At 46.1% G+C, this 13337-nt stretch overlaps 1 protein-coding gene across 3 annotated transcripts in view; it reads right to left on the reverse strand.

The window, feature by feature from the left end:
• Positions 1 to 13337, reverse strand: part of PAQR5 (progestin and adipoQ receptor family member 5) — an 80941-nt gene that overhangs the window by 31926 nt on the left and 35678 nt on the right. For all 3 annotated transcript variants that reach the window (XM_082253031.1, XM_082253032.1, XM_082253030.1), the window contains exon 5: positions 1949 to 2075. In XM_082253031.1, coding sequence (XP_082109157.1) covers positions 1949 to 2075 — 127 coding nt within the window. The remainder of the gene's footprint in view (positions 1 to 1948; positions 2076 to 13337) is intronic.

A 13337-nucleotide genomic window follows, 5' to 3' on the forward strand; every position in this document is an offset into this window, starting at 1 on the left:
TAAATGATTTTAGCAAATGGCTGCAATATAACAAAGAGTGAAAAATGTAAGGGGGTCTGAATACTTTCCGTACCCACTGTATATATATATAGTAAGCGGTTGGCAAGCGGTTAACAATGAGTAAAATCATTCATAGTATTTATAAAAAAAGGAAGAAACCGTAAGATAATGTGTGATTCCCTTTCAGGGACAAACCATCTTGCAAATATATTATTCCTTTAACCAGTTCTGGACTGGAAGGATTTGCCCCCCTTAATGACCAGGCCATTTTTTTGCAGTTCGGCACTGCTTTACTTTAACGGAAAATTGCGCGGTGATGTGACGCTGTACACAATTAAAATTGATTTCCTTTTTTTTTTTTACCCACAAATAGAGCTTTTGGTGGTATTTGATTACCTTTATGATTTTTATTTTTGCGCTATAAACAAAAAAAACGACAATTCTGCAAAAAAATAAATAAATATATATATATATTTTTTTTTTTTTCCACTTTCTGCTATATAACATTCCCAAAAATATTTTCATCATTTTAGGTCAATTTGTCTTCTGCTAATGTATATATTTTTGGTTAAAAAATCGCAATTAGCATATTTTGATTGGTTTTCGCAAAACTTATCGCGTCTACAATATACGGGGAAGATTTGTGTCATTTTTATTTATTTATTTTTTACTAGTAATGGCGGCAATTTGCGATTTTTAGCGGGACAGAGACATTGCGACGGACCGATCGGATCCCAAACTGACACTTTTGGGGGGGATCAATGACATTACTACAGTAATCAGTGCTAAAAATATGCACTGTTACTGTAATAATGACATTGCCAGGGAAGGAGTTAACCTAGTGGTAATCAAAGGGCTAAGAGTGAGCCTAGGGGGGTGTTTTCTTACTGTATGGGGGAGGGACTTGTAAAATGATCATAGAGACCTCAGTTCCTATATAGAAGGATCACAGGTACTCTGTGATCATTTCAGAGAGAAGAACCATCAGCTGTGTTTACAACAGCTGCCCATCCTTCTTTCAGCGGGGAACAATTGCAGGTGCCCGGCTGCAATAGCGGCTGCTGGTCCCGTGGATCAGCATCCCCGCTGCCTAGTGGGGGCAGGAGCACGCCACTGGCTCCTAGCACCACTCGTGTGACAAACGTAGCCCTACGTCATTTTGCCCAGGCAAGCCAGCCTGCCGCAGTAAATTGCGGCGGGCGTTCGGCAAGTGGTTAAACAAGTGGTCATTTCCAGCTCTTTAGAGATCTTTCACATCCTACTTGCACAGCAAATGCAGAGGTTGCTGCTCACACTAGGTCCAGATGCCTGGACACATAGGGAAAATCGTTGTACGTCCCCCTCAAGTAGTATTAAAGTGGAGTTCCGGGCACAAAATCGACCTAATCGATTTTGTGGCCATCCGTTTGCTTTGCTTCACCTGAAAAGGAATTGGATAGTTAGGTTTATTTATTTTTTTTACTTACCTTGTAATCGTAGAAAGAAATACTCACCTATTTTCCACTTCCTCCCTCTGAGGCCGTGGCCCGCGCCGTCACTTCCGGTTTGCAATGATTCCTGGGAGCTGAACGTCATCATATATATATATATATATGTATGTGTGTGTATATGTGCATGTATATATATGTATGTATGTATGTATGTATGTGTGTATATATATATATATATATATATGTATGTATGTATGTATGTATATATATATATATATATATATATATACATACATATACAGACACACACACATTATACATTTGTTTCGTCACTTGGATATTTGTAATCGCGGTTTGTTTTTTAACATTTTTTTTTAACTTACCTTTGATGAGTATTATATTTATTTATGAATAGCGTACCACTCTCTTTTTTATGAAAGAGCAAGAGTGCCTGTGCATCATTCTACGTCTTTCCCATTATCAATGGAAGATAATTATCATACCATCTAGTGACATACCTGGAGTAGCAGGACATTCCTGTGCTGATGATGGTGTTGAAAACAGCCCAGGGCACAAAGTATTGATGAAAAGAACTGTTAACCCATCGATCCGGGAAGACATACGCAGAGTAAGCAACAGCTGACCCTAAAATGTCAAAATAAACAGAGGTGACAACCGACACATTGCAGCAATTAGAAATACTGGAAAAACGACTATTTTCTACCACGCTAATGGACTCACGCTCATCGATTCCCTCATCTCTATGTACTTTACTCTCTTCTGAACTCGGACTGAGCTCACTGCACAGTCCAATTCCAGTATTATGGTTCATACAATGGACCAATGGATATAAAAAGTCTACACACCTCTGGTAAAATGTCAGGTTTCTGTGATGTAAAAAAAAAATGAGACAAAAATAAATAAAATAATGTGGCTGCCAGGGGCGTAACTACAGGGGTTGCAATTGCAACCGGGCCCCATGCTCCAGGGGGTCTGTGCGGCTCCCCTGTACACCTGGATAGGAGGGGCGGCGGGGGCAGCATGTAGAGAAATAATTGTCCTCCTTTTACTCCTATAGCTGCAGGAGGAATATGGAGGAGATTGGTTCCTCTGTATGCTGCCCCTGCCGCTGCCCCTCCTATCCAGTTCACTTGTGTTCTGCTGTCTCTGGGCCCCTGTGCCTGCCTGTCCCCCCCCACTGTGCTGCCCCTTACTGTGCTCCCTCCCCTGCCGGCTGCTGCAGGGGATGTGTCACAATAGAGAACCAGGAAGGGGTCGGTAAATATGTAATGTACCAGCTCCTTCCTTTTCTGAATGGACAGAGTCATAGTCAGTGACATTGTAAAAAAATAAAATGCAATGATAAAAAAATAATACAATTAAATTACCAAAAAATTAAAACTACTGACACCAGTGGGTGAACTTCCAGGATCGCAAAGGTCACACTTGCGACCGCGCCCTGGCATTCCACCACAGTGGGGAGGCCCCAAGATGGCAGGAAGGGGGCCCATTGCAGAACTTGTGAAAGGATCCCACTGAGGGACTGTAATAAAGGGCCCGCAATGAGAGTAAAGGGCCCCAGGATCAGTGGGAAGAGCCCCAGGCTTGAAGGGAAGGGCCCCAGGCCAGGGGTCCAGGGGGCCCTTCATGGATTCTTGCACCGGGGCCCTGAAGGTTCTAGTTATGCCTCTGGTGGGAAGAATGCTCCTTACATTGGTGGTCACTGGGAAGAATGCTCCTTACATTGGAGGTCAGTGGGAAGAATGTTCCTTACATTGGAGGTCAGTGGGAAGAATGCTCCTTACATTGGAGGTCAGTGGGAAGAATGTTCCTTACATTGGTGATCAGTGGGAAGAATGCTCCTTACATTGGAGGTCAGTGGGAAGAATGCTCCTTACATTGGAGGTCAGTGGGAAGAATGCTCCTTACATTGGTGATCAGTGGGAAGAATGTTCCTTACATTGGAGGTCAGTTTGAAGAATGTCCCTTACACTGGTGGTCAGTGGGAAGAATGCTCCTTACATTGGAGGTCAGTGGGAAGAATGTCCCTTACATTGGAGGTCAGTTTGAAGAATGCCCCTTACATTGGAGGTCAGTGGGAAGAATGTCCCTTACATTGGTGGTCAGTGGGAAGAATGTCCCTTACATTGGTGGTCAGTGGGAAGAATGCTCCTTACATTGGTGGTCAGTGGGAAGAATGCTCCTTACATTGGTGATCAGTGGGAAGAATGTTCCTTACATTGGTGATCAGTGGGAAGAATGTCCCTTACATTGGTGATCAGTGAGAAGAATGTTCCTTACATTGGTGGTCAGTGGGAAGAATGTTCCTTACATTGGTGGTCAGTGGGAAGAATGTTCCTTACATTGGTGGTCAGTGGGAAGAATGTTCCTTACATTGGTGGTCAGTGGGAAGAAGGAGGAGGACACACCCAAAGAGCTCTCTCAGAGAACCAGCCCTTTTCAAGCCTGGGCCTTGCTTGCTAGCTTGGCCCAGGAACAATGCCTGATCCTGGGGGAGGCCCTGGGAGGGATCCCCCTGATGACACGGGGCCTAGTGAGGAGGAGGTGGAGGACCTGTCTGTGGGTCCAGGCCCTGGTGAGAATGCGGATGTCTTCAGCCAGAAGATTATCAATCGTTTTAGGGCGATTGGGAGAGCGGAAGAAAAACTTAAAGTTTTGAAGGCTGAACACAAATCCTTCAAAACCAAGTATTTCCAGGCCTGGAGTAAAAATCGCACAGCCATGAAGCCTGAGTTACAGGAATTGGAAGAAAAGGTAAAGGAACAATCTTTATTATTGGAAAGGCTGAAAGACAGAAGTGGAGCATTTAAAGAAAAATTTGACAATGAGAGGCGATTTACCAGCCAAGCATCAGCAAGTTCTGTGGATCAGCAGCCTCAGTTAATGGATGACCAGGCTCCATCTGCCTCTGCACCTCTCCCCCCATGCCAGAACTGGGAATCACCAGCGGCAACCAGCCAGGGGGTTGAGAGTGGACATGGATCCCTGACATTCATCCAGCAGATGGAGTCACCCCTGAAAGCAGACAAGTTTGTCTTTTCTGATGATCCATCAGAAATCCCTGAGGATGGGCAGAGGAGATTCAAGTCAGCAAAGCCAGTAATGGTGGAGAAATCCCAGTACACCATGCTGCCATCCAACATGTCTGCCCCATCTGCTGTAGTGGATGGTGTCCCAGGTGAGAAAGAGCTCTGCATACAGCTACCTATTGGAGTTACCGCTGTGGAGAAACCGACAGACATGCAAGCCCCGGACCATCAGACGAATGTGGATGGACCTGCATTAAACACCCCAGGCATGGATTTTGCTGGTCTGGCTGAGACCAGTAGTCCCACGGCAAGCAAAATGGCTGCCAGCTCCAAAGAGCCTGCTTCATGTTCACCTGAGCCTCCCAGTCTTCCAGTGCTGATTGCTGATGGGGGAGGGGATCAACATAGTTCTGGAAGTGGAATGGAAGTAGCAATGGAAATATCCTGCAATGCTTTACCTGCTGCTGTGTTAAAACAGAATGCTATTTCCACAGCTGAAAACTCTGTCCTAGTGGAAGAGAAGATGACAGCTGGAGTTTTTACCAGTGCAGCAGCAACTATGGATTCTGCTGTGAAGACAACAGCAATAATAAGTATCCCAGCAAGTATAAAAAATGACAATGTTAAAGCAATGAATGTGGTGGGTGGTGGTGAAGGGGTTAGTAATGCTGGGAAAAATAAAAATGACATTTCTCCTCCTGCTCAGCAGAGGAAAGATTCGATTGCACAGATCAATCCCGAATCTGTGCAATCGTTATCTGCCAAGTGTGTGTCAGATAATTTAAAAAAAACTGATGGGTTTTCTGCTGGGAGGAATGTTGGAAGCTATGCTTCAGCTTTGGGGAGTCACACCAGGGTGGGTGGTGGGAATTCTGTTATTAGTCAAAATTCAGGGAGGTTTGGTGGGTATAGGAGGAGGAATGTGGTACAGTTGAGGTGGGTGGGGGATGGAACTCCGCCAGTAAGGGGGAGGGTGGCTGAGTTGATTTTGGAAATGGGGTTTAAAGCTTGTGATATTTTTGCTTTAATTTGCCCGGTGGGGAGTTATGAATTTGATTTGTCGTTTGTAAAACCTGAAAGTTTGGATCTCTTCTGGGAGAGATTTAGGAGGTGCAAGGGCCTTCAGCAGTGGAGTGGTTTGGTGCCAAAAGTGATTTCAAGGCAGCCTCTGATAAAATCAGTGACCATTTTGGTGCGTAACGAATCCATACCAGAGGCTGATTTATTAGTATGGCTACGCCGATATGGCGAGGTCCTCACTCCACTGCGGAAGGTCCTTGATGAGCATGGGATATGGACAGGGGCCTGGACAGTGTCGCTAAAATTGGGGGTGCTGGGCGATGTAGTTCAGCACCTTCCCTGCTCAGCCTTTCTGGGTAGGGATAGGCTGACCATTTTCTACCAAGGTCAGCCTAAGGTGTGCAATAAATGTGGTGATAAAGGCCACTTTGCATCGTCCTGCACCCACAAGAAGTGCTCACTGTGCCAGGATTTAGGCCATTTGGCCAGAGAATGCACCCAGATTCGGTGCAATTTGTGCCAGCAGCTGGGTCATCCATATAGCCAGTGCCCAGAGGCACTGCATAACTTGCCAGGATTGGAGACTGAGCTGCAGAGGCTTGATAAAGAAGATGAAGCAGCTGAAGTTAGAGAGGAAATTGTTGTTGCCCCTCCTGTGTCTGTTGTGTCAGATTCTGTTTCCCCTAGTGATGTGGTCCCTGAGTCTGTGTCTGTTGTGTCAGATTCTGTTTCCCCTAGTGATGTGGTCCCTGAGTCTGTCCCTCCTGTTGTTCCTACATCTACTGTGCGTAGATCCTCCAGACTAGCGGAAGCTGCTGGGGGGGCGGGTATAGTGGATCTTCCCCCTCGGCCTACTCCACCTCCAGTCCCTGTCTCTCGACACCGCAAACGCGGCCAAGAGGGTGCAGGGGTGCTGGATGGTGGTGGGGTCGATGGGGTTGAGGGAGGGGTGTCCATGTCCCATGTCTCACCCTCTGTTGTGGAGGATTCGGATGATGAGGGGTGGGAGAGGACAAAGAGGAAGAAAAAGAAGAAGAGGAAGACCAGTAAAGCGGTCACTTCTTCCTTACAGTTAGAGCCAGGAGGGGTTCCTCTTGGCAACACATTTTCGGTTTTATCAGGGGAGGAGTTAGTATCCGATTTATCTACTTTATCATCTATGGATGAGGGGGAGTCACATAGTGTAAAGAGAGCTGTTTCGGGTGATGAGAGTGTGGTGGAGGTTAAGAAACGACTACCCCAATCATCCTGATGGCAGTGCCCGCTCTGATAAAGGTGGCGACCATTAATGTCGCCAGCGTGAAATCTGCAAGAGCTCGTGATATTGCCTTATTTTTGCTCAGTGAGTTTGATGCTGAGATTTTATTTTTGCAAGAGACCTGGCTCAATACTTTGGCCGATGTCCATCTAGCAAAAAGGGAGTGGAGATGCGGTCCCTCCTTTTGGTCTCTTGCGGCTGAGCCTTGCAGCGGAGTTGCGGTTCTTTTTAAAACCGATATGGTAACGTGCCGGCGGATAATTGAGGTAGAAATGGGGAGATGCATGGTCTTAGACGTCTCTGTTAGGGGGCAGGACCTGCGCCTGATCAATATCTATGGACCGCAGTCAAAATGGGACAGGAAATGCCTCTTCACAAAGATCAAGCCCTTCCTTTTTACATCCCAGCAGGTTGTCTTTGGAGGTGACTTTAACACCATAATTAGGCCTGAAGACAGGAGGGTCTCCATAGACAGGCTGGGTTATGATAGCGTTTTTCTTAGAGATATGGTTAGACAAGCAGGCCTGGTAGATGTGCACATTAAGCACTGCCCTGGCAGCACGGGATTCACGTTTCAGAGAGGGAATAGTCAGAGTAGGATAGATAGGTTTTTTTTTTTTAAAGGAGAACTCTGCTTTCTCGGCTCCGGAGTTGAGGGCGGTGGAGTTCTCTGACCACTGTATGCTGTCTGTGACTCTGAATGCCTCGGACACTCCACCCAGGGGAAGGGGTACCTGGAAACTGAATTCGGCTCTCCTGGAAGATGTAGAGGTAAGACAATCCTTTGAGGATTTTTTTCAGGCACAGGTTTCTATTCTGGACTTTTGCAGCAGTAAGTCAGAGTGGTGGGAGCTTGTGAAACAAAGGGCGATTGGACTTTTCAAGGCCATAAGTAAGAAGAAGCAGCTTGGTATGTATATTGCCTACCAGCATTTGCGGAGGAAGCTTGATCGTCTTGTCTCGTATGGAGGAGATCCAGGGGAGATCTCGGAGGTAAAGCTTCTTCTTAGGAAGTGTCAATACGACCGGCATGCCTCCTTGGTTCTGGAGAGAGATTATGGGAAATATCACTCGCCTGATCCTTACCAGAACTGTAAGCAAGGCATAGCAGTTAAGACGGTCATAGGTCTGAGGGATAGTACGGGTTCCCTGGTGAAGTCCAGATCAGGGATCCTGGAGATCTTCAGGTCATATTACGCAGACCTTCTGGGAAGAAAGGACCTTAGTCGGGACAGGATGGAAAGCTTTCTGGATTCTACTCCAGGATTGGGAAATGATACATTGCCTTTGATGGATTTGACAGAACCAATTTCAGCGGATGAGGTAGTTCGTGCTATAGAGAAGCTGGCTACCAAAAAGTCGCCTGGGCCAGATGGGTTGACAGCTGAATTTTACAAGTGTTTTAAGTCCATTCTGGCTCCCTTTTTAACGGAGGTTTATAACAGCTGTTTAGATGAGGGTTCTCTCCCTCCCTCCATGAGGCAATCCGCTGTGATTCTTCTGTCAAAAGGTAAAGACCCCTCAATAATTGAGAACTGGCGCCCCATCAGTCTTCTCAATGTTGATAGAAAGATCTTGGCGAAGATTCTTTTTTGGCGCTTGTCGTCAGTAGCAGGCGATTTGTTGTCCAATCATCAGCACTGCTCGGTCCAGGGCAGAAGTACCTTTTCAGCAATTTTAGCTGTCCGGGAGGCTTTGGAGCGATGCAGGGCTGCTGGATGGAGAAAGTACTTGCTGGCATTGGATCAGGCGAAGGCTTTTGATTGAGTCAATCATGAGTACCTGTATTTGCTACTTGGTAGATACGGCCTGCAGGGGAGGTTTATTGATTGGCTGAAAACATTATATAAAGGGGCTGAGAGCTTCCCACTTGTTAATGGTTGGGTTGGACGGCCTTTTGAGGTTGGCTCTGGGGTGCGCCAGGGGTGTCCTTTGAGCCCCCTGCTATATGTATTCGCAATCGATCCCTTCATAAGAAGGTTAGAGAGTGGATCGTTGTGTGGGGTGCCTTTGGGCATTGCTGGTGTGCCGCCTTTGAAGGTCGTGGCCTATGCCGATGATGTGTCTGTTATTATCTCTGGGATGGAGGAGGCGCAGGAGGTGGTCTCTGTGATAGAGCAGTACACTGAGGCTTCTGGCTCTAAAATCAATCATGAAAAGAGTGAAGTTTTCTGGATGGGTGAGGAGGGTGAAAGCTTCGAACTTCCGGATGCCTTCCCAGAGCCCCAGCAGGAAATTAAAGTGTTGGGCATCAAATTTGGTCCTGGTGACTATGGTCATCGAAATTGGGAAAGCAGGTTGTTGAATGCCAATGCCAAGGTGGCAAGCTGGAAGAAATGGAAACTTTCCTTGAGGGAAAGGGTTGACTTGATTAAAAAACTTACCTGATCCCAATCTTTTTATATGTCAGCTTTGTCTGTATCTTGCCGGAATCTCTCTATGCAAGGGTGTACAGCTGCTTTTTCCAACTGTTATGGGGAAATAGGCTGAACCTGATCAAACGCAATGTAACTTACCTGTCCAGGCGGGAGGGTGGTCTAGGAATGGTCAACCCTATAGTTTTCTTTTCTCTGCTTTTTTTAAAGTATAATCTTGGTAATATGTTAGCAGAGACCCCGCCGGGATGGGTGGGTATTTTTCAATCTTGGTTTAGGCCTTTTCTGCGATGCTGGGAAGATGGCGGGCCAGTGAAAAGTCTGAGAGTCCGACATGGCAAGCTTCCGGCTTATGTTGCCCCGTGTCTGAAAATACTTAGGCAGTGGCAGGTGACAGTGGGGGATATCAAGTCCCTCCCCAGAAAGCTTCTGGAGAAGAGGATTTTGGGCTCTGCTTTCAGTGTGTCGCTGACCTTAAGGGATTGCCCAGGCCCCGTAATGAGGGAGGGGTTGCGTTTAATTAACTTAGGAAGAATCCCTTTGAAGTTTAGGGATCAAGCCTGGCTCGCTTTCCATGGAAGGCTCTATGTGAGAGGGAACCTGAAGCATCGCCCTGTGGATGATCGGGATTGTCCTAGAGCGGAGTGTGTTGGTAAAGTGGAGTCTATGGACCACTTTTTGCTCCAGTGTCCCTTTAACATAGAGGTGTATAAAAGGGTGGGGAGGGCTCTAGGCATCCCCTTTCTCTATCGCATGAGTTATGCGGAGTGGGTGTACGGGGCATTCCCGACTCTCTGGGATTTTGATTTGGATACACTTTTTCTAGTTAGTATAGTTGTCCGTTACTTCACGTGGAATGCACGGTGCCAGATTACCCTGCGGAAGAAAGTCCTCCCTGTCGAGGTGGTGGTGTACGATATTCTGGGTGAGGTTGGGAAGATTCGGGGTCTTGAGAAGGGCAGGGAGCCTCGAGCGGTCTGGATAAGGGCGTGGAGGAATATCAGACCTGCTTTTGGTGAACTGTCCATCTCTGGGTGAAAAGCTTTTTTCCTATGCTATTTCTTTCACGCCCTTAGCTTTTGTTAGTTAATATCTTCATTTTTGAAGAAGGGCTGCATGCATAATGGGAGTGGTTTTTGTTTCTTGACCTCGCAGGTTTGATGTCTGGTGTGGTGGTGTGAGTCTTATTAAGATTATTTTTCCCGGTAATGATGTGTTTCATGATGTGAGTTTTGTTTTTGCTGTAAAGCCATTCTTTATTTGAGAGCAGAACTTGCTATGTATTTTTTTTCCCTTTTCATGTAAATATGTATATATTTATTTATATATATTGATTTTATGATTATTGATTGCAAGACTTTTAATAAACAAAAATTGGGAAGAATGTCCCTTACATTGGTGATCAGTGGGAAGAATGTCCCTTACATTGGTGGTTAGTGAGAAGAATGTCCCTTACATTTGTGATCAGTGGGAAGAATGCTCCTTACATTGGTGGTCAGTGGGAAGAATGCTCCTTACATTGGTGGTCAGTGGGAAGAATGTCCCTTACATTGGTGGTCAGTGGGAAGAATGTCCCTTACATTGGTGGTCAGTGGAAAGAATGCTCCTTACATTGGTGGTCAGTGGAAAGAATGCTCCTTACATTGGTGGTCAGTGGGAAGAATGCTCCTTACATTGGTGGTCAGTGGGAAGAATGCTCCTTGTAAAATACAATGTTGTTTTCATTAGTTATTCATTCCTAAAGAAGGAACCCCCAGCAACCTTTGGAGGAACTCTGGTAGAGAAAGGCTGATTAATGCATTCCACAACTGTGATCTCTCTTCATATAGTAGAAGATTGAAGGACCTCAGCGGTAGAACTCACAGCAATTTCCGCACACAGAGGAACATTGTAGTGTTAGTGAGATGAGAAACGATCTGACATTTATTAAAGCATTTAGCAGCCGGCAGAGAACAAAAGCCACCACACCTACCCGGGTGACTAATGAGTACATCCAGAGTGTTCAATGAGTGGTTTCTGGCGTTCATACAAAGATTCTTTTAGTATCATTATAAAAACAAGCCAAACGCCCGCATACATTACATCTTAGATGGGTATTAAAAACAACGATCGCATCTAAGATCTTATAAAGAGCATGGCCTTCTGTTTTCAATGATCTAAACCAGGGGTGGGCAAACTTTTTGACTCAAGGGCCACAATGGGTTCATATATTGGACCTGGGGGCCGGACCAAGAGTAGATGGCAAAAAAACGCTGTAAAAAATTGCGTGACTTTGAGGTCACAAAAGTGTGAAAGGGGCCTTCAGTAATTAAGGTATAGTGTGCCCCCTTTCAATGCAGAATGACCAGCGTGCCCCCTTTCAATGCAGTGACCAGCGTGCCCCCTTTCAGTGCAGAGACCAGCGTGCGTGCCCCCTTTCAATGCAGAGACCAGCGTGCATGCCCCCTTTCAATGCAGAGACCAGCGTGCATGCCCCCTTTCAATGCAGAGACCAGCGTGCATGCCCCCTTCAATGCAGTGACCAACGTGCATGCCCCCTTCAATGCAGTGACCAGCGTGCATGCCCCCTTCAAAGCAGTGACCAGCGTTCATTCCCCCTTCAATGCAGTGACCAGCGTGCGTGCCCCCTTCAATGCAGAGACCATCGTGCGTGCCCCCTTTTAATGCAGAGACCATCGTGCGTGCCCCCTTTCAATGCAGAGGCCAGCGTGCGTGCCCCCTTTCAATGCAGAGACCAGCGTGCGTGCCCCCTTTCAATGCAGAGACCAGCGTGCGTATTAGACCCGCTTCCTGATTGGCCAGGAGGAGGATCCGTGTGACAATAGCGATTTTTCATTCAATGGGTGGGCTCGGGGTGCACTGCTCTGCACCCCGGGTCTACCCTTTGCTGAAGCCTAGGACCGGCCGCCACTGTTAGCTAGCGCTCCGCGGGCAGGATTGAAAGGTCAGTCGGGCCGTAGTTTGCCCATTCCTGATCTACACCCAATGATCCCAACAGCCTGCAGACATTAGATAACGTCCAATGAGGAAGTAGCATGGCGGCAGCGGTGACACTTGCTTCTACAAGAAAACAGGTCCTCCTTATGGAGAGATCTGGGGTCAATAAGAACAATGGAAAGCATCAGATGATTAAAAAAAAAAATAATAAAACATTGATCTAATGCCAATTTTCCAACAAAATAAAATAAATTGTCCATGAACTGGAAGTGACGTCATGACGTAGCTCCTTGTCTCCTAGATCATAGAGATGAGCAGAGGCCACCTTTCTCCTGATAATCTCTATGGCCAGCCGCCGCCACCACCACCGGATTGGTTCCCGGACTTTCCAATAAGTAAAAAAAAAATGGAAAAAAAAAAAATTGCAATAAGTGTATTTTGATTGGTTTGCGCAAAAGTTATTGCGTCTACAAACTGGGGGAAAGATTTATGTAATTTTTATTCATTTATTTTTTTACTAGTAATGGCGTTGATCAGCAATTTTTAGTGGGACTGCGACAATGTGGCGAACAGATCGGACCCTAACTGACACTTTACACTTTTGGGGGGACCAGAGACATTACTACAGAAATCAGTGCTAAAAATATGCACTGTTACTGTACTAATGACACTGGCAGGGAAGGGGTTAACCTAGGGGTGATCAAAGGGTTAAGTGTGAGCCTAGGAGGTGTTTTCTAACTGTGGGGGGGGGGAACGGGCATGTAAAATTATAATTATAATAATTATTACATGGTGCCTTTCAAAAAAAATGTTATCACTTTTATTGCTGCTACAAGAAAACAGAAACATTTCTTGTGACTACAATAAAGCATGGCAGGACCTCCTTATGGAGAGATCTGGGGTCAATAAGAACAATGGAAAGCATCAGATGAAAAAAAAACAAAATAATAAAACATTGATCTAATGCCAATTTTCCAACAAAAATAAAATAAATTGTCCGTGAACTGGACGTGACGCCATGACGTAGCTCCCGGCCTCCTAGATCATAGAGATGAGCAGAGGCCACCTTTCTCCTGATAATCTCTATGGTCAGCCGCCGCCACCACCGGATTGGTTCCCAGACGTCCCAATGAGCAAGGTAAGCCTGTAGACCCCTCCCGCCTCTTTTTAAAAAGTGATCCAGCGGCTAATCAGCCGCTTGAACCACATTTAGCAGAAAGAAGCGGCTGCTGAAAATGTCAATACAGGGGTTATTGCATCTAGCTGC

The sequence above is a fragment of the Pelophylax lessonae genome (assembly GCF_965119305.1).
Source record: "Pelophylax lessonae genome assembly, chromosome: 4".
Taxonomy (NCBI): Eukaryota; Metazoa; Chordata; class Amphibia; order Anura; family Ranidae; genus Pelophylax; species Pelophylax lessonae.